Source organism: Scleropages formosus, chromosome 25 (assembly GCF_900964775.1).
Source record: "Scleropages formosus chromosome 25, fSclFor1.1, whole genome shotgun sequence".
Classification (NCBI taxonomy): domain Eukaryota; kingdom Metazoa; phylum Chordata; class Actinopteri; order Osteoglossiformes; family Osteoglossidae; genus Scleropages; species Scleropages formosus.
Genome location: NC_041830.1, coordinates 19,006,990 through 19,026,823, shown reverse-complemented (window position 1 = coordinate 19,026,823; position 19,834 = coordinate 19,006,990). Strand labels below are relative to the sequence as shown.

Genomic DNA, 19,834 nt, shown 5'->3' with positions numbered 1-19,834 from the left:
CTGCATTAAGGTTCAACCAGAATTCTATCTACAGAACCAAAATACTTATTAACAATGAAAAATAATAACAGAAGAAAGCCATTTCTGAGGGATCATCACAGAATCAACACATGGTAGAGTGAGTTGACCATGCTCAACCCCAAGGGGGCTTCCTGAACAATTCACACTTACAAACAGTCCTGTGAGACTTGCATACTCTATCTGATCTTCTGCCAAATCCTTCCCAATATGTTGTGATCTGACTCTGGGTATGAAACTATTTTCAAGTCACAGATGATGGAACAGTGACTAAATTCAAAAACTTTTATTAACCACTGAGGCTACTGCACAATATATTTAAAGTGAAGAGAGAGAGGAACAGAGGCAAAAGCAAAAATATGCAAAGCAGTCTGCATCAGTACTGCAGTTTAACAGTATCCCATTTACATTACTTCATTTAGCTGATACCTTTGCCCAAAGCAACTTGGTGTTAAGCCATTTCTTTTTTTCTTTTTTTTTTTTACTGCAGCAATTTTAGGGTAAGTACCTTACTCAAGGGTATTACAGCTGGAGGTGAAACTCAAACCTGCAACCCTTGCATCCAAAGGCAGCAGCTCTAACCACTATGCTACCAGCAGCACACAAACCTGGACTGTTCTCTTTTGAGGATTTAAATAACCTCATACACTACGGTGATTTCCCCCCCAAAAGTGACAGCTAAACATCTAAGGAATTGAGCTGAGAGAGATGATTTTGCTCAAATCAGATACTGGATATGCCCCTTGCATGGGCAGCATGGACCACCCACACCACCAGTATAAATGTTCTTCCAAAGTTTCTGAATCGGGTGTCCTCCCACAATCCAAATACATGTGTTTTGACAAGTGAATTGGTGACTCCAAATCCCCCACTGTGTGTGACAAGCCTGTCCCACTGGTGCCCAAGTGACTCATTGCAAGTAGTGCATTTAGCATTAACTTACCTTGGGTGAAAAGGTGTGTGATAAATACTACATGCTACGTACTGGAGGGGGCGGGGTGGCGCAGTGGGTTGGACCGGGTCCTGCTCTCCGGTGGGCCTGGGGTTTTAGTCCCGCTTGGGGTGCCTTGCGAGGGACTGGCATCCCGTCCTGGGTGTGTCCCCTCCTCCTCCAGCTTTTCGCCCTGTGTTGCCGGGTTAGGCTCCGGCTCCCTGTGACCCCGTATGGGACAAGCAGTTTCAGATGATGTGTGTGTGCGCTATTTAGTGCTCGTAGGAGTTAGAGCTACTGCCTTTGGACCCAGAGGTCACAGGTTCAACTCTCACACTAGCTGCAGCATCCTGGAGCAAAGTACTTACCCTAAACTGCTTCACTAGAATTGCCCAGCTGTATAAATATGTAAATAATTTGAGATATCTTAACACCGAGTCACTTTTTGATTAAACGCACCCACTAAATGAACGAGCAAATGTCAGCGCACTTGGCTTGGGTCAGTAAAGGTCACCCTAAAGCTACTCCATCAATATCCAATCAAACCTTAACACACTTCTCTACTAAGGCAGTTGAACAATTTTCCTTTCTGGGAAACATCATCTGCTTTAGTCTTGTGCCGCCTGCCAGCAGCAGGGACACCGGCAAGAACGTCGCACAAGCCTCTTCACCGAGTCTTGGCCGTTAAACATCTGCCTTCTTGCAGCAGCCAGCAGAGAACGATGCCATGTAGCCCTGCAGTGAGACAAGGAGGCAAGTGCAGAGAAGCAAAGTGAGGATCCGGTAGGAAACGAGAGCAGCAGTAGAAGGAAAGTCTCTGCAGACACTGTAACAAGTCAAGTGGGGACAGCAGCGCCACTGCCTTCCAGAACGAGGGTCGGTCCCAAGAACAGCGAGTGACTAAGTGAGCCAGCGGGCGGCTCCAATGAACCTTAACCCAGGCTAAGGAACCAAGCAGGCCTGGCATGGCATGGCATGGCATGGCATGTCACACCATGTCACACCATGTGCTCGCACCGGGCGGGAGCGGGAGGCGCCTCCAGACACACACACACCCGTCCGACTGAGTCCCCGGCGCGAGGGTCACTGTCCGCCTCCGTTGACACCGCATTCCGTCACTTCAGACGGACGGGCAACACAGAAAGGCGGCGAGCAAAACGTACCGGGTTCACCTGATTGCGGAAGTCACTTTTTATGGAACATGATTATTTCATTACACTGCATGATGATGATGGGCAGGCCAGGCGGTCGCCGGCCGGGTCTGCGCAGCGCTGCGGTAACTCACAAGTCACTCAGTCAGTACTAGAGTCTACTACTGTACTCACCAGGCTACCAGCGCCCGGCCCGGGGGCGCGTCCGCATGCCGACGCCGGATCCGAAGTGCTTCGGCTAAGAAAAACTCACTATTCAGTGCTCTTTATTTATTCATTTGTGATAACCAGTATTCGCTTTCGTTCGCATTATTTCGCGCGCGGAGACGCCGCCGCCGCGCTTCCGCCGCTCAGCCTGGACTGGAAAACTGAAATCCACCAAGTATCCGCCACATCTCGACCGCTCTAATGGTTTAGTTCGCATTTGCGCAAACTGAGGAACCATTGTGTTTTTACCGATCGATATTTCCACTCCAAAAAACTCCTTTTCCTCACGCTAATGCACCGAGAGGCGAAAGGCAGGCAGCGAGTCACGCTGCGACGGTAACCGGAAAGAAAGCTGCGGCGCATGATGGGACGTTAAGGGGGGCAAAGGGCCCAAGGTTGTCTTCGCCATTGCCTGAGTGAAATGTTCCATTTAATGATAATCTTAACGCTCAGTTTTCTTCATTTTCACATGAGCTTCCGAGACAGCGACTGAATGTGTGTTTTCGTTTATGTTTTTTGGTCCATGTTTATATAAACATTCCGACATCTCTTTTTACAGTATAATAATGACGCCGGAGTATTCATATATTTACTAGATGTATCACGTTTCTGCTCTGCTCTCATCATAGAACATAGTTTTGTTTGTTTTGAGACTTCCACAAAGCCTTTGACACCATTGAACACCAACCGATATTTTTTTTCTCTGGACAAATTTGGCTCTGAGACTTTCTTCTGTACTTAAAACACCTTACCTTACCTTATACCGTAATGCCAACAATCAATGAAACCTATATTCCTTTTTACCTGATCTCCAACTTTATTGAGAGTGATCTTACAGGAATATTATCACTAGTCAGATGACCCCACCCTTTCGCTGAGATATACTGATCACATTCCCGTAGCTGGGAACATTAATATTAATACTTTTTCTAAGGCATCTTGCTTATCTCTTCCTCTAAACAAATGGCGGGCTAATGGCAGTCAAAGACGATGAATTTTCCAGTATTTGCAATATTGTATTGCAGTGGAAAAAATAGTGTTCCTTATATAGGTATAATAATCAACAAAGATGGGAAAAAAAGATGCTCTTTCGATTTTAATCCTATCATCGAGAAGACAAAGGGAAAACCCAATGTCCGGCTCCAAAGAGACCTCACTTTGAAAAGAAGAGGCCATTGCTACGTGAATATAGAGCACGTAGCTCTATCCCTGCATCTCGATAACCAAACTAGTAAGAGAATAGACCGGATGCTTTTTGATTTCATCTGGAAGAACAGAATACATCAGAAAGTCTGTTATGAACACATATGAAAAAGGCAGACTTAATTTCTTGAACTTTACCACCTTGAACTATACATTTAAGATGATCTGCATAAAGTGGGGTCGGGGTGCAGCAGGTTTGGCCGGGGCATGCTCCGTGGGGGTTCTGGGGTTCCAGTCACGCTTGGGGTACCCTGTGGCAGACTGGCATCCCGTCCGGGGTGTGCCTCTCCTCCCCCAGCCCCGCGCCCCGCCCCCTGCACCTCCGGGCTAGGCTCCAGCCTGCCATGAACGCGCTGGGGGCAAGCGGCTGCAGACATGTGTGGATAAAGTACTGCCTAGAATGCCCATCCTCTATCTGGTACTTGATGTCCTGTCATAAATTTTCACTATTTGGTGATCTTAACTTCCTCTTGATTTGCGATTGTAGCATAGCATCAAGTTGACAAAGTGTACATTTTGAAACAGCTCAATGTAAGGACAATAAAGATGTAGTGATGTGTGGCATCTACATTAAGGCACACTGAAATAAAATAGAAGCAAACACACACTTCAGGAGAGCCAAAAATAAACTTTATTGCTAAAAAAGCTAAAGATCCACAGTGTAGCTGCCACTGCTATGGTGTGGCTGACTGGTGCTTTGGGCATCCATGTGTCTACTCTTCTAGGCCTTTTGCTGGCAGGTGTGGAACGTGCAGGCCTGCTCCAGATCTGAGAAGGCAGAGAGGGAGGCAGAACAGCATGAGCAGGACATACATACCTGTAGGTGGAGCTACAGGTAGCCAGGGGTACTGCACCAAGAGTCGGAGCAAATCGTCCAGAAAAGCAAAGAAGAAGCAGAGCACAGATGAGAAAGCGAGGCTACGGAAGCGATTCTGAGAGTGTGAGACGCACCGGACACGCTGCTGGCACACTGCCGCAGAGATCTGATGGACGCCATATACTCTGGGCCAAGGAAGTCTTCATAGCTTTGCTGGGATGGCACTTCCTGCAGGCATTTGGTGGAGTCTTTGAAAAGAAGGTTCTTTCCGTCTTTCGACTGGAACATCTTAAAACCAGCAGTGCTGGAATGCCCGAATCTGCCCTGGAAAATGATGGGAAGAGAGCTATCAGGAGTTGGAAAACCACACACGCTCAAAGGACAGCAGATTTGAATTGGCTCCAGCCATAAAGGCAGAGGGGTGATTTTCTCGTACGAGTCATTGACACTTTAGCACAGGAAGGCGAGCACCAAATGTGTGGTGAAGACTCACCTGCTGCTCTTTGAGAATTGCCACAACCTCCTGTCTGCTCTCTGGGCGCGTCACCACCGCGTGAGCTGGCACTTTGGCCAGGTGACATTTCTCGTATTGTTCCACTGGCATCGTGGCGGCCAGACCAGAGGGGCAAAGCAGCTCAAAGTCACTGGGCTTCAGGTCTTTGGCCCATTGTCCACCTTGTCCTGCAGAACAAGAAACAAAACAGTGCTCAGGGCCTGTAGCCACGCATAGCCACAAACATGGAGGTGTGAAAAAGACGTGAGAGAAACACACGCAAGCAGACACGTCTATGGGAATGTCTACAGAGGGCTCAAAAGTATGTGGCACTCTCACCGCCAGAGTTCTCCTTCACAGTAGTGTGCTTCATGAAGGCGACATCTCCATCTCCTTCTACCAGACACCTGCAGGAGATGAGCTGGTGACACGGGGTCCACTCAGGCTTTCGTGCGGTTATTGGGAGAGAAAGAACGACAGCCCTACCTGAGTGCCCCTGCATAACCGTAGAAGAGCTCCTCAGAGCTGGCCTTGCACTTGTGCTCCTGCCCGCTGACGGCCTTGCCACTGCCCACACACAGCTCACACAGGTTGGAGCTGGGATCTGCCCCTGGAGCACAACTCTTGGCAAAGAACTTGGCTGTATCAAAGGAAACAGAAGGAACCCGAAAGGGATAATTGCTGAAAGGAGTGTTGACCTGGCTAACGATACTCAGCCGAACACGCCGAGGCATCAGCTACTCGCACTGACTCACACAGAATAGGTAGATACAGCAAGTTGTCCACTCTACCCTCTGACTATGGGGGGAGGGGAGAAATTTAAAAAAGGAGACTAACTGTAACCAAGTTCTTTCATCACAGATGTTGTGGCACTCAGACGGACCCCGTGTCACATCTTTGAGGAGCATTGCCAGAGCTCTCCACACGTGCTTTCTTCTGCAGCCATCTTAGAGTTCAAGCAATACTACTGTCAGAGCTGTGAACGGAAGCCAGACTCACAGAAGTCGCAGTCATTGGTCTGATTGTGGATGAGGCCCATGGGCACATTCCAGCCAGCTGTGCGACCCATGCCTGTGTGGCACGACTTCTTCTCCTTCAGCTCAGTCCAGGTGAGGCCCGAGTTCTTCTTTACTACAGCCACTGCATAGTAGGAGGAGGCAACAGCTGCGGAGGAAGGCACACACGTGAGCAGCAGCACCCTGCAGTGGGACAGCCTTCAAAGACACCTGAACATGTTGCAGGTCTCACTCACCATTGGAGGAACCACACTTATCTGTGAAGAGAAGCAGAAGGGTTGCATTTCAGTTCCCTGTAGAACACTTCGTGTGAAAGCTGCAGAAAGTACAACAGGAGTATCTGGCGTACCTTCATCATACTGCTCCACCATGGCTGGAACCAGGCCACACTTTCCTGCAGAATAGACTTCCCCACCATCCACAGCCATGGCATCCGCCTCCTTGCGCTAAGAGGAGAGACGTGAGAAGCTTGACACTGACCTCGCCGCACATCGCTGAAGGAGCTACACACGGACTGAGCAGCAAAAGCCTTGTGGAGTCTTTGCTGCGTGCAAACTGGCTCAGGTGGTGTGTATTTCACAGAGCTCTTGCTCCTGTCCTGCCCCCTACACTTACCATGATCTTCTTGATGCACTCGTCCACTGTGGGTGCCTGCTGGCACTCAATTTTGGCCACACCCGTATCCACACTGTGGATGCTCCACGTGTCACACTTGACGGTCTCGACACGGCTCACAGCACACCACTTAATGGCTTTGGACTGTATATCTGAACTCAGCTCTAGGACACGGCAGATCAGGAAGCAACACAGAGAAAGCACCTTCAAACACAAGGACTTGCACGCAGATCACTGGAACTAGGCACTGCAAATCGTCACAGCAACCGTCACGTGAAAGGGTACATAGATTGTGTGCTTGCAAGTTTTCGTGCACTTGGTCACTCACCCTTCTTCAGAGAGCGGATCGTTGACATGTATTCTGCACCCAGGTAGAGGAAGGAATCGGTGGTCTTAGGCAGCTGGACCAGCCTAACCGTGGAGTCCTTGAACATGAGATTCTTGGCCCCATAGCCTTCAGAGGAGAAGAGAGGGAAACCCTGCGGAGCACAGCCTAGAATGAGTATGACGTGAGCAGGTCTGAGTGTGGCTTTCAGTACGAGTGAGACTGGCCTGCACAGGCACCGGGTGGAGCGGCACCTGGGCTGCTTGAAGACTGTCCCAGATGCGACTGGCCAACTCGGGTTCCTTGCGGCTGACAACAGCATGAGCGGGAACTCTGGCCAGATGGCAGCTCTTGTATTCATCAATGTCCTTCCTAGTCCCATCTTTGCACAAGAGCTCATAGCCAGCTTTTTCTGAGGCTGAACGTAGGAAACAGGAGACAGGATGTCGGCACACTACACAACCACAACCCCAGTGACAGAGAGCGGTGTGATGTTCATTGTTTAGCTTACGTGGTACAGTCAGGTGCTTCACAAAGGCCACATCCCCAGCTCCGTCTTTCAGACATCTGAAAGGAGGACAGGAAAGATGAGTGCGATGAGTAGGACAAGTCTTTGAGTCTCTAAAGACCCTCAGGTTCATGTGCATGCAGAGCCTAAGAGGGTTTGAGGAGCGAGGCCATTGAAGTAGAGGGGAATAATAATAAAGCAGAGCAACGAGAATATAGAGCAGAGTAAAGTGAGGTGGGTAAAAGAGTGGGGAAATGGGGTAGAGTAAGGAGACTGTACAGTATGACACCCAGTCCAGCATTGGAACTGAAAACGTACTGGAAAGCTCCATCGTAGTCGTAGTACGGCTCTCGGTGCGAGCGGGAGCAGTCGCCCTTGCAGAGCTGGCACAAGTTGGAGCCCTTCTGGGCACCAGGGACACAGCTGGCAGAGACAAACTCAGAGAAGGCTGCAGCAAGACGGAGAGGAAGGAAACACACTTGAATCGCTCCAAAAAGGCCCATATGACTCCCCAGGGCGGCACAGTCACGAGATGCAGAAAGCATCTGCTACAAACCGAATGACAGCACGTCCTCACCTTTCAAGATGGACTCGTCCTCCTGGCCACCCCAGGTGATGTCACCCTGAGCCACCAGCGTGCCAACGGGGATGTTCCAGCCTGCCGACTTGCCCAAGCCGGTGTGGCACGTCTTCTTGCCTTTCAGCTGGCTCCACATGAAGCCAGTGCCCTTCTTGACCACAGCGACGGCATAGTAGCACGTGTCTGAGTCTACGGGTGGACAAGAAGACCTGCTACACGTACTGCTTGCCGCCTGAGCCCAGCAGAATATCCATCGACCCGACTGAAACGTCAGTGCTGCTTTCCAGCTGATACAAAACGCTGCTGCGCAAGTTGCGTTTGACCTGCCAAAATATTCCCACGTATTTCCCCTCCTCGTCTCTCTCCATTGGCTTCCCGTAACTGCCTGCGTCAACTTTATTCATCAGTGGATCTGCTCTCTGATACCTAGAGGACCTGACCATGTGGCATGGTGGCACAGCGAGTAGCGCTGCTGTCTCATAGCGCTTGTGTGGCGTGAGAGGATGTGGGTTCAAGCTCTACTCAGTCTGCGTGGAGTTTGCATGTTCTCCCGATGTCTGCGTGGATTTCCTCTAGGTGCTCTGGCTTCCTCCCAGTCCGAAGACATGCTGTTCAGGTTCCCCTGTAGTGTGTAAGTGTTCCACTGACGTATGGATGAGTGAGCCAGTGTAAGTAGTGTATCTAGCAGTGTAAGTCACCGCGGTGAATAAGGCGTGTGAGTTGACAGCACTACATAGAGTTCACTGGAGGTCGCTTTCATTTCCACGCTTCATCTTGGCTAAGACTGCTATAAATGAGCACGACCCCGAAGAGACTACAATATCAAGATGCCGTTACCTTATCGCCACTATTACCTTTCCCATAGTCCTCTGCAATGATTGGATGCAGGTCATAATTGGTGAGACCAGCTTTGTAAACATCTCCTCCGTCCAGCGTAATGGCATCTGCATGACCCTCCTAAGGGAGACAATTGTTAACAGTGCTGTAGCGCCACACGTGGCTCCGCATACCCTTTCGGCAGCGAGCTCCTCACCTTGATGGCTTTAATACATTCTTCGGATCCGTGTCTCAGCACACACGTAAACCGCGGCACTTTGGCTGCCAGGTCATCGCACTTCTTCTTCTCCTGCTCCGACTTCAGGCACCATTTTACTTTCTGGTCCGACGAAGCTACCAGCTCCAGGGCTGAAAGGGCGGAATGCAGCTCAGGTTATCGGTCAGTTCGGTCACTCTGGCCACTGGCCACAGAGGTGCCCCGCCCTCAATTTAATTAGACACCCTTTCGAGCACGACAGCGTCCACAGTTGAGCGCTTGAGGTCACGTATACGTTACCGAGGCATCCGAGGAGGACGGCGGCGGCGAGCAGAGCGTTCATGGTGGACCGGCGGAGCTGTGTCGCGAAGGCCGACTGCACAGTCACCGAGCGGACAGAGCCGCAAGCGGCAGCTCCTTTTATATGCAGCCGAGGGGCTGAGCTTGCTGAAAAGGCACTTTGTTTGCTCTCAATTTCCCAATTCCTGGCCCACAGAACGGACGAGGGGAGCGCGCCGCCGGGACCTTTGGCGGGAAAGTCGGGCTCCGATAACGACGACAATATATTTCGTCACTGGGGAAATTTACCTTTGTGATCTGTCTCGATTTACTTCTCTCACTTGATAGTCCGATAATTTTTATCAGTTGCGTTTGGAAAGACCTTGCTATTTGCACAATATTGCATTTGCTACTTCATAGTCTTGTTCTACTGAAGTGACACAAAGTTCACAGAAATGAAGACTTGGGGTCCGATGGATCCCCTACTTCCGTGGAGCACGATGACCTCTTTTAACACGTGCTTCCATCCTCAGGTAAGTAGGGATCATTTTACCTACCAGCATGAGAACTGAATTTGCTCATTTGAGAAGTGCAGCTCTAAGACTCTTCGAGGCGGAGAAGAAAGAGCCAGTGAGACATGTACCAACTCCGAAGGGCTGCAGCATAGTGCGGGAAGAACCCAAGTTCCACCTCTTACTATATTTCACTTTGTCGAAATGCACAAGTGACAAGTGATCCCGTCACCCCTTTCAAAGTGACCTGAAGCCAACAGGCTCCCTCACAAGGTCTCACTGAGCTGAAAGACACAAAGCTCCTGCTGTTTTGTTTTTCACTTTCTGGAACATCCACTTGGGCAAACAGAGCGTTGAGAAACTTGGGAAATTTCAGTCACCAGTGTGGCAGCAGTTTCTCAATCAGCTCACGCATGCTGATAATGTCCTATCTTAGCAGCAGACACAAAGGTTCCGGGAAAGCAGGAGCAGGGAGCTCCAGGTGAGCACCGTTACACCACAGGCAGGTGAGGAGTGTGTGGGGGACAAGGCGGCTGGACAACACCGCAGACGGTGCTTCTACCCAAGTTCTGCAGCTGAGCTGCTGTGGGATTGTCGATTGTGTCGGACCACCACCCCTCCCCAATCTCCTCTTGAAGAAAGTGCAGCTACATGTTCTGGACAGTTTGCATGAACTGCTTGTGTCCCATCATTCTGTTGGGCTCAGCAAACAGGATTACAAGCAGATTTACAAAGTCAACATTACACAAGACCAAAACTAAAGTACATGGGTCAACTCTGTGGCCAGAGAAGCCTGTTTGGAAACTGCGTCGTTTGCCTATTCGTCGGATGCCTAGCAGAGACTGCGTTACTCAGAGCAGTAAAAATATTAAACACTACCTGCAGGACCCGATTGCTGCCTGGAGCCCAGTAAGTGCGAAACATCCCACCATCTCTGGCTGCTTGGTGGTCGCATTCAGGAGAGGACCACTATCCAAAATTTCTGTTTCATCTCAGTCATAGAGGAATGAGCTCTCTCTGGCCCTCAGAGCTGCTGAATCCCTCCCAGCTCTCCATGAGGGTCAAAACGCTCTCTTTCAGAGGCACTTCTCTCTTGACACTTCCAGAAATTAGTCCAACACCATCTGCTATGATTATTTATGTACTTGCTATATCACTTCTATAGGAAGCTACTTGAGGGATGTGAACCAGCACCATGGTGATGTCTCTCTCACACACACAGACGCAGTGTATCAATAAACCTTTCTGTTAAAAGCTCTGCTTGCTGAGGATGCAGCTTGATTTACTTTGAGCTGTATGTCTCTGAGGAGAAAATAGTCTGAGAAATTAATAAATGTACATGTAAAGATGGGATTCAAGGTCTTATATGAAAAAGCGGAAGTCCGGATTTCAACTGCCTGCATCATCACCAACCACATCGGTGAAGCTCTATTCCATACACTGAAAATGCTCTTCGACAGGGAGCCCTGCCTGACGGTTCCATGGTTTTGGCCCTAAAGTCTTTCGCTGAAGAAGTCCAAGATAAGCTGCTGCTTAGTTACCAAGGAACACATGACGATAAACCATAAATATATACACATATATAGCGTGTGCTTAGTTTCACGTCAGTCGACTCAGCACCGGCCTCCACTGGAGCCGCCGCCCGTTCTCTACCTGGCGGAGCATTCCAGAAGGGCCGCAGGAGACATGACCACAGTGGACAATGACAGATTAACTCATATTGATCTTTGAGCTGCTCCATTTCGCAAGCAGGGTAAAGAGGTTTGTAGGCAGGAGGACACTGATCACCGCACAATACCGTGTGCAGAGTCCGTAAACAGCTACTAGCCATCACCGAAGCGACGGACGACCGCTAGGGACAAAAATAAACAGCGACCATAGGTACAAAGCAATAATGTATAAAGACACCAGTAAAGAACAAGCAGCCAAAAGCAGTAGGGTTCCCTATCAGAGGAGGATAGTGGACAAGCACTTGGGGGAGGAGCTTCAGCAAGTCTTACCAGGTCCCGGCCAGTCCCTCTTGGAGCTACTGCGCTTGCTGACACAGGTCCAGCTGAGGGAGTGTAATGGGCAGCAGTGACAGTGAACAGCACGCCGCTGCCTCGGTGTGTTACTGAGCAGATGATCATACATGGAGAACACAGGTACTGGAAAATTTGTTTATTCATTTGCCGATTTCTTTTCAGGTAAAATATTAGAACAAGTTGTGTACATAAAAAAGTTGGTCCTTTAAAGCACATAAACTTTTATTCAGAAACGAACACGCTGTCAACGTCTCTCTCTCTCTCTCACACACACACACACACACACACACACACACACACACACACACACTCACCCCACTACTATGATTTATTTACAATTAATAAAACTTTAAAGGGAGCAGTCAACACACGTGACCTGGATGAGGGACACTGATGTGATGACTGATAAAAGCCTGAAAGAGCAGAGGGACAACGGCACCAAAGCAAATGGACGTGCAGTTCAGCATTTTAAAGGTCAACAGCAGCTCTGACTGCAGACACCTGATATGTTAGTGGGCCAGTGGTTGTGGTCAACCGATCGATATTTACACAAGATCCCAGTGATCGTGTTTCTTCAAGGCAGCCGACCCCATCCAGCTCCACGCTCTCAGTCCAGGAGCGAAGCCCCACACATCCATCTTTCAGCTCCTTTGATTGGGTTTCCCAGTGGTTCGTACACTTCTGAACCACGCGACAGAAACAAAGCCACATAATGTGGCGGCCTGGTGGACATAGAAGAAGACACTTCAAACAACCAACCTCTCTTCGGATCCACAGGAACTTCGCTCTTGTACACTGGAAATCCCTCCTTCCCACAGCAAGCCGACACAACGAGGAGACAGAAATGGAGAGAAATAAAAGGTTGCGGAGACAGAAGGAACACAGTGACACATGCCTTCAAACCAGTCTGACAATGTGTGGCAAAGACTTCTCTGTGGCTTTGAGGAACCTCACTACTGTGAAGCATCTGCAGGGACTTTGTAACTGCAGCGTCGAAAATCATTCTCATACGTTTGGCTCTTATCCAAAGTGTTCATAACTCGAACCAGAGCAGCTGCAGTCGTTTTCTGTGCCAGGGTTCCAGGTGTTCACAAGTACGTATCGTGTCCAACAAGTGACGAGCAGTGCATCTCACAGGCCCCGGGACTAAGGGCACAGCCTGGATGCCTTTCAGTATGCAAATTACCAGCCCCGCCCCGCCCCACCCCACCAAAACAGGAGCGCTGCCTCCTGGGCTAAGGCGCCTCTTTACCTACACGTTTGAGCACACCTCCTCCTTGCTGCAGTGCTCAAACAAACCATGGGAAAAGAGGAAAAAAAAGAAAGGCGAAGTTCCCTTTGTTGGATCATTATATTTGAGCATCAACAACCTTCTGAGGAGTAGAGTAGCATGTAAAAAGGAAAAAAGAAAGATAATCCTACGACTACACATCATCCACTACGGCGTTCTTCTACAGTTCAAACACGTTGCATGTCCCTGCGGACACGTGCCGCCCCCGCTGACCCAACCCTCGCAGGTTCCCCATCTGCGAAAAGGTGCGTCTCCACCCCTTGCAGCTCTTCGGGACTCAGTAAGGAGATGAAATTATCCTAACAATGCCGCTAAGAACCCCTCCTCTTCTGAAGGTACCTGGCACCGTGCCATCAGCCGCCATCTACGCTTGCAGAAGCCAGACTTGGGGAACTTCTCTCACACATTTCCACAGCATTTGTATCCAACAAGCACTGAGTGCCTCGACCGGCTCACTACGCCCCAACGAAGTGTCAGGACTGAGGATCTGTGTTCGATAACTGAGCGCACCTGTGGAGAGTCGACAGGAAAGGGGCACCAAACCCAGCCCTGCACGGGTGCCCTGCGGAGGACAAGTGTGGTCTTCGCCTCTGCGGGCTGCGAGCGGAGCGATGTCTGAAGGAGGGAAGCGGGCAGCTGGGTGGGGGCGGAGCCACAGGGCCCTAATTCCGCTCCTGGACGAAGACAGTTTCTTGTGGACACAGCCCTGCCTCCTGCAGCGTTATGCCATAGTCCAAGTGAGAGAGCTTCCGCCGCGGGAAGTTGGTGACAAGTTCAAAGCGCTCATTGGGGTAACCCCGGGACTGGATGTGTCTCACCAGCGCCTGCAAGAGGGAAGACGAGGTTAGCGCCTGGATTTATTTGCTGTGACGTCTGCTGTCTAACCAAAATGGCCCTCCCTCTCCTCAGGTCTCTTCAGCCATGCAGCCAGGTGAAGAAAGCACTCCCCCTTGAGGCATGTGCTCATTCTCCAAAACATACCACACGCACGCACGCACGCGCTATTCAACTATTTGCATGCTTATGTTTTGCTGGATGCTCTGCCCACCGAACATCGCAAACCCAACGAGGTGCTTTGCTGCAGTGGTTCGGGGCACGGAGGTGAGGTGCGTACCATGAGTGTGGCCTGAGCGGACAGCGCAATCTGCTCTCGTTGCCCATCTGGGTACCGGAGCATCAGCCGGGCCTTCGGACCTGCGTGGACAGCGGCGCAATTAGAACCCAACTCCCAGGCGGCCTGTGAGTCACATGACACGAAGGCCACGGTGAACGTGGACCGGTGTGCGTGTGCGTGTGCGTGTGTGCGCTGACAGAAAGCTGGGCTCTGCTCTCCATCTGTTGAGTCACCAAGTCTGTGTGGGACCACCAATTATGACAAGAGATCCAGACCATCCCTGCACACCCTCTCGCTGCCCGCCTCGTACCGCTGTCTTCGCCTTGGTCCAGGTCACCTCGATCCATGACTTTGGGCTCGCTGGGTCTCGAAGCAGAGTTCTGGCTGTGTACGGCGTGGCGATGCTCCGCACGCTCGGCTTCTGCGCCGGACTGCAACTGATCCGCCGCTTCCACGTGGTTCTTCTTGTTCTCCTCCTTTCTGTGGGCGGACTCTTTGTGAGGGGACTTCCTGTGACGGACAGGGCTGTCCGAACGCACAGATTGGCCAGGCTGTGAGGGGCCGTCCTTGTCCACGTCCTCATCCGATCCATCCACAGAAATGAAGCCCTCACTGTCAGAGAAGGGCTCCGCCTCCGAATCGTCCTCTGAGCGCGAGTCGGGCCGCTCCTGCTTGGACTCGTAGTGCGTCTCCTCCAGCGAGGCTCGTATGGCGGCTTCCAGCTGGCTGTCCTCGCTGGCGTCAATCAAACTCTCCTGGAGAGTGCAGGGGGCGGGGTTACAGGCAAGCCAAGCAACAGATGGAGGTGCAGGGTGTGGGGGGGGGTTGGGCGCTGCCCACTCACAGAGCGTGCTCTCTTTGCGGGAGGAGGGTGACTGGACAGCCCGTCAAGCTGACCGTGTTCCGTTAAGAAACCCATCACCTGCTCCAGAAAGGAGGACACATCCAGCTGGTTCCATTCCACCATCTTCTGGCCTGGAGGCCGAGAGAGAGAAAGAGAGATGCACCAAAGCCAGGAAGATGTAGCTCCCTGCTGGGCTCCAGCAGGACAAAGAGCCTGAGAAGGTGCTGATCACACCTGAGCAGCCAGCAGGGCGGAGGCTCTCAACACACCTGAAGGACTCACCTGTGCGGGGGTCCAGGATGGAGATGTATGGAAACTTGTTCAGCTTGTAGAACTGGATGTACCTCTGACCCTCCTCGCTGTCGTGGTACACCTAAACATTTACAATTATTCATTTTACATTGACTCATTTATCAGATGCTTTCTTCTCCAAAGCAACATACAGCTCATAGAAAATATAATGAAGACATTCTATTAGGAGAGACAAACAGCTGCAGATGTGACACTTAAGTAGTTAGTTTTCTTCACCATATGTACCGATGTTCATCACATAATTAACTGCATAAAACATTACCAGAATATCGATGATTCCTAATCCCCTTCCTAGTAGTTTTTTTATTTTGTTTTTTGGAGATACATATAAACATTTTCTTTACATTACAGGAGAGGCTCTGTAAAGGACTGATCTGAGCATCATCATGAACATTTATACCTTATATGAGGTTAATAGTTCATGGGCGAAGTGAGTCCAGAAGAGATGAGTTCTAAGACCCTTTTAAAATGTGGACAGAAATTCAACAATTCTGAGTGAGAGGGGGAGGTTGTTCCACCACAACTTTCGTGCGCGGGACCACCAAGCGGGCAAATGTGAAGAGTGTAGCAGTCTGGTTGGTGTGTAGCGAATGATCAAGTCTTGTAGATATCTGGGAGCAGTTCTATTCATGTTTTTTTAGGCCATAACTAGGGTCTTAAATTTGATCCTATTTACATGTACTTATTTAGCAGATGCTTTTCTCCAAAGCGACTTCCAGTGAACTCTATGTAGTGTTATCAGCCCACACACCTTATTCACAAAGGTGACTTACACTGCTAGACACACTACTTACACTGGGTCACTCACCTGTACATCAGTGGAACACACACACTCTCTCTATCACTCAGCATGTCTTTGGATTGTGGGAGGAAACCCACGCAGACATGAGGTGAACATGGAAACTCCACACAGACTGAGCAAGGAACGAACCCACATTCTCTCCCACCACCTAGGCGCTGTGCGACAGCAGCGCTACTCGCTGTGCCACCGTGCCGCCCTCAGTTTACTGACTTGCAACTTATTTATACAGCTGGGAAATTTTACTGAAGCAACTGAGGTAAGTACCTTGCTCAAGGACACAACAGCTGGAGGTGGGATTCAAATCTGCAACCTTTTGGTCCAAAGGCAACAGCTCTAACTGCTACACTACCAGCTCAGTGAGCCTGAACACACACAAAGTGAGTTCGCCACTAACCACTCAGTGTGGGCACGTGTGCGTATGTCACCACTGTACCTGCCAAAAGATGAAGTGTTCCCGTATGATGGCCTTGACGGCATCGTTGCTCCACACATCTCGGTTGAGACACTGACAGGCAAAGTCCTGCACGTTCTGGATGTTGATCATGAGCCATTTGTTCTCCAGCTGCCCACAATCCTTCGCCTGGACAAAAGAGCCGCCCAGAGGTTGAACCAGAACCATATGCTGTGTGTGTGCACGTGTGTGTATATACCGAAACTCAGCTCTGGAAACTCACAGTCTCGAAGCTGCCTTTGTGCATGAGCTCGATGGGGGGCCGGAAGAGGTCTGCCAAGGTGCTGAGTTTCTTGTCCACCACGCTCCCGTTGCGCAGCTCCTGCTCCTGTCGGACTGACACCATTATCTCAGAGTTACCGCGGTGTTACCACAGCAACAACCAAGCAGCTGCTTCCTCAGCACAGAAGTCCACTGACCGGATCAGAACAAGGGGCACGCAGATCTCATGTGGACCCTGCCCACAAACAATAACACCGTGGTAAACCGTACAAAGAACGTGGGACTTACTGGTTTCTGTCTGAAAGTCTCGGAAGCCATCGAATATAGACCTGGCAGGACGCCGTCTCTTCGGCACTGCAGGACAGGGGGTGAGAGAGAGAGAGAGAGAGAGAGCGACTTTAGAGCACCACCTTGAGGCTCGGGACGACGGGTCCATCTGTGGGTTCCTCCGTACCTCCGTACAGTGGTTCCGGTTCCACCAGAATCTCCTGCTTCTGTGGGATCGGAGCTCGGACCTCCTCCCTGTGGAGGCAAAGGGACAGTTGACCTTAAGACAAAGGACAGTAAGACACTCTCTGCCTAGCCATAATCAAGAGCTCCACCCTGGTCACTGTGTGCCCGCTTGGGGGCTTGGCCACTTACTCTGTAGGGGGTGCTCGGCTGCGGGGGGCACCGCTGGAGCTGGAGCTCGTGCTGGGCTCCTCAGCAACACCTCCTCCGTCCAGGAACATGGTGACTGCCATCTCCAGGTTGTTGTCACATGCCTCCAGCATGTGCTTGCCCACACTCTCCGTCGCCCCTGCATCAGGAACACAGGCCAAACAGACAGCGTGCGTGAGAGAGAGTGTTTGTCACACAGCAGCATGAGCTGCCAGCTCTTCTGCTGACAGCACTGTACACTTGTGGTGATTCACTCGCCCGCCAGTCCTCCGGCCGCCGACACAGTCGCCGGCCCTCCGGCCCTCCGGCCGCCGACACAGTCGCCGGCCCTCCGGCCCTCCGGCCGCCGACACAGTCGCCGGCCCTCCGACACAGTCGCCGGCCCTCCGGCCCTCCGGCCGCCGACACAGTCGCCGGCCCTCCGGCACAGTCGCCGGCCCTCCGGCACAGTCGCCGGCGCCGCCCGCCGGCCCTCCGGCACAGTCGCCCGCCCTCCGGCCCTCCGGCCGCCGGCACAGTCGCCCGCCCTCCGGCCCTCCGGCCGCCGGCACAGTCGCCCGCCCTCCGGCCCTCCGGCACAGTCGCCCGCCCTCCGGCCCTCCGACACAGTCGCCCGCCCGCCGGCCCTCCGACACAGTCGCCCGCCCGCCGGCCCTCCGACACAGTCGCCCGCCCTCCGGCCCAGTCGCCCGCCCTCCGGCCCAGTCGCCCGCCCTCCGGCACACACAGTCGCCCGCCCTCCGGCCCTCCGGCACAGTCGCCCGCCCGCCGGCCGCCGACACAGTCGCCCGCCCTCCGGCCCTCCGGCCGCCGACACAGTCGCCCGCCCACCAGCCGCTCCGTCCTTCAGCCACCGACACAGTCGCCGCCCGCCGGTCCGTCCTTCAGCCACCGACACAGTCGCCCACCCCTCCGGCCACCGACACAGTCGTCCACCGGTCAGTCCTCCAGCCCCCGACACAGTCGCCGCCCGTTCTTCCGCCACCAACATTTCCGACTGTCCTTTCACATCATGTCATCACCGTTTACTTGTTGTTTCGCTCCAGTTGTTGTACCGCTCCACAACCGCTCCTTTCAGTCAGTGTATCAGCATCAGTTGTTACTGCACTCATCACGCTCATCACGGTGGTTGTAGTGTGAACTATGACACGGTGGTGACTGAGTGACTCTTCTTCCTGAGGGAACTAAGGGAAAGTTCAACACGGTTCTTCCTATCTTCTTTCTCTCTCTCCCCCCCACCACACACACACACACACACACACACACACACACACACACACACACAGAGCGCGTTACAACAGTTCGATAAACACCGAAGAGTGAACAGGACTGATGATGAGTGACGAAGAGTAGTCGGTCACACTGTGCGTGCCCGTGCACTCCGCCCCTCTCCGCGCGCGAACGGCGGGGGGGGGGGGGGGGGCTACACGCCTGGTCCCTTGCTCCAGACTACGCAGCCTCGCGCGCCCGTTCTCGAACCGTTACTCTTTAAACAAACGACAACAAGTAAAATCGCGGGAAGGGACCGAAAATGTATCTACCCGTAATAGCCGTGAACTGCTGTATTAACCCGTTGAGGCCCAGAGCCGAAGTGTCGCCGAGCGCCGCCATCTTACCGCCGCCGACAACAACACGAGAGCGCGCGTGCGCACGCACCACCTCCCTCCCTTTCCTTATACAGTACCGGCCTTTCTACCGGTCACATGTGCGCGCAAGGCATTCTGGGTTGTGTATTTCTTTTATGCAGGAAGTTCCTCCGCTGAATAAACGAACGAACGAAACGTTATCAAACTCATCGGGAAATTCTGCGTGGTTACAGTCACAAACAAACATGTAAATGTACATTCATACAGGCAGCGAAAAGACAGAAGCAGGGTTCGGGTGGTGCAGTCTGTGCTGGGTATATTATATATATGAGGCGGCACACACAGCAAATTCTCAAATGCCATGGGGACAAACAAACTGATCCCAACAGACATACAATCAAGAGAAGACTGGAATAAACATCACATGATGTTTACACAACCACATATGGGTGCAAGTACATTTACTTATTTGGCAGATGCTTGTCCAAAGTGTCTTCCAATGAATTCTATGTAGCGTTATCAGCCTTAGGAAGGGGGTGCGGTGGCGCAGTGGGTTGGACCGCAGTCCTGCTCTCCGGTGGGTCTGGGGTTCAAGTCCTGCTTGGGGTGCCTTGCGGCGGACTGGCATCCCGTCCTGGGTGCGTCCCCTTCCCTCTCTGGCCTTACGCCCTGTGTTGCTGGGTAGGCTCCGGTTCCCCGTGACCCTGTAAGGGACAAGTGGTTCTGAAAGTGTGTGTGTGTGTTATCAGCCTTATTCACCGTGGTGACTTACACTGCTAGATACACTACTTACAAGAAGGGGTTACTCATCCATGCATCAGTGGAACACACAAACTCTTG

General features: G+C 51.8%; 2 protein-coding genes across 3 annotated transcripts; both read right to left on the bottom strand.

The window, feature by feature from the left end:
* Window positions 1–4,118: 4,118 nt before the first annotated feature.
* tfa (transferrin-a) lies at window positions 4,119–9,307 on the bottom strand. The gene is made up of 17 exons (XM_018739778.1): window positions 9,198–9,307; window positions 8,898–9,049; window positions 8,719–8,821; window positions 7,862–8,053; window positions 7,603–7,732; window positions 7,288–7,343; window positions 7,031–7,194; window positions 6,780–6,930; window positions 6,452–6,615; window positions 6,186–6,282; window positions 6,073–6,093; window positions 5,820–5,984; window positions 5,307–5,460; window positions 5,160–5,227; window positions 4,821–5,008; window positions 4,462–4,651; window positions 4,119–4,278 (listed from the first exon to the last, which is right to left on the bottom strand). Exons 1-17 carry the CDS (start codon window positions 9,238–9,240, stop codon window positions 4,232–4,234), a joined length of 2,085 nt encoding a protein of 694 aa, XP_018595294.1. The 5' UTR covers window positions 9,241–9,307; the 3' UTR covers window positions 4,119–4,231.
* Window positions 9,308–11,472: 2,165 nt separating this feature from the next.
* Window positions 11,473–19,153, bottom strand: ubxn7 (UBX domain protein 7). 2 transcript variants are annotated; one of them, XM_018739779.2, is made up of 11 exons: window positions 18,950–19,153; window positions 17,391–17,547; window positions 17,203–17,270; window positions 17,037–17,102; window positions 16,750–16,862; window positions 16,509–16,655; window positions 15,244–15,334; window positions 14,962–15,092; window positions 14,428–14,872; window positions 14,118–14,197; window positions 11,473–13,827 (listed from the first exon to the last, which is right to left on the bottom strand). In XM_018739779.2, exons 1-11 carry the CDS (start codon window positions 19,017–19,019, stop codon window positions 13,666–13,668), a joined length of 1,530 nt encoding a protein of 509 aa, XP_018595295.2. In that variant the 5' UTR covers window positions 19,020–19,153; the 3' UTR covers window positions 11,473–13,665. The 2 variants fall into 2 exon arrangements, with proteins under 2 accessions (XP_018595295.2, XP_029105285.1); XM_029249452.1 differs by lacking the exon at window positions 18,950–19,153 and adding an exon at window positions 18,431–18,508.
* Window positions 19,154–19,834: the final 681 nt, after the last annotated feature.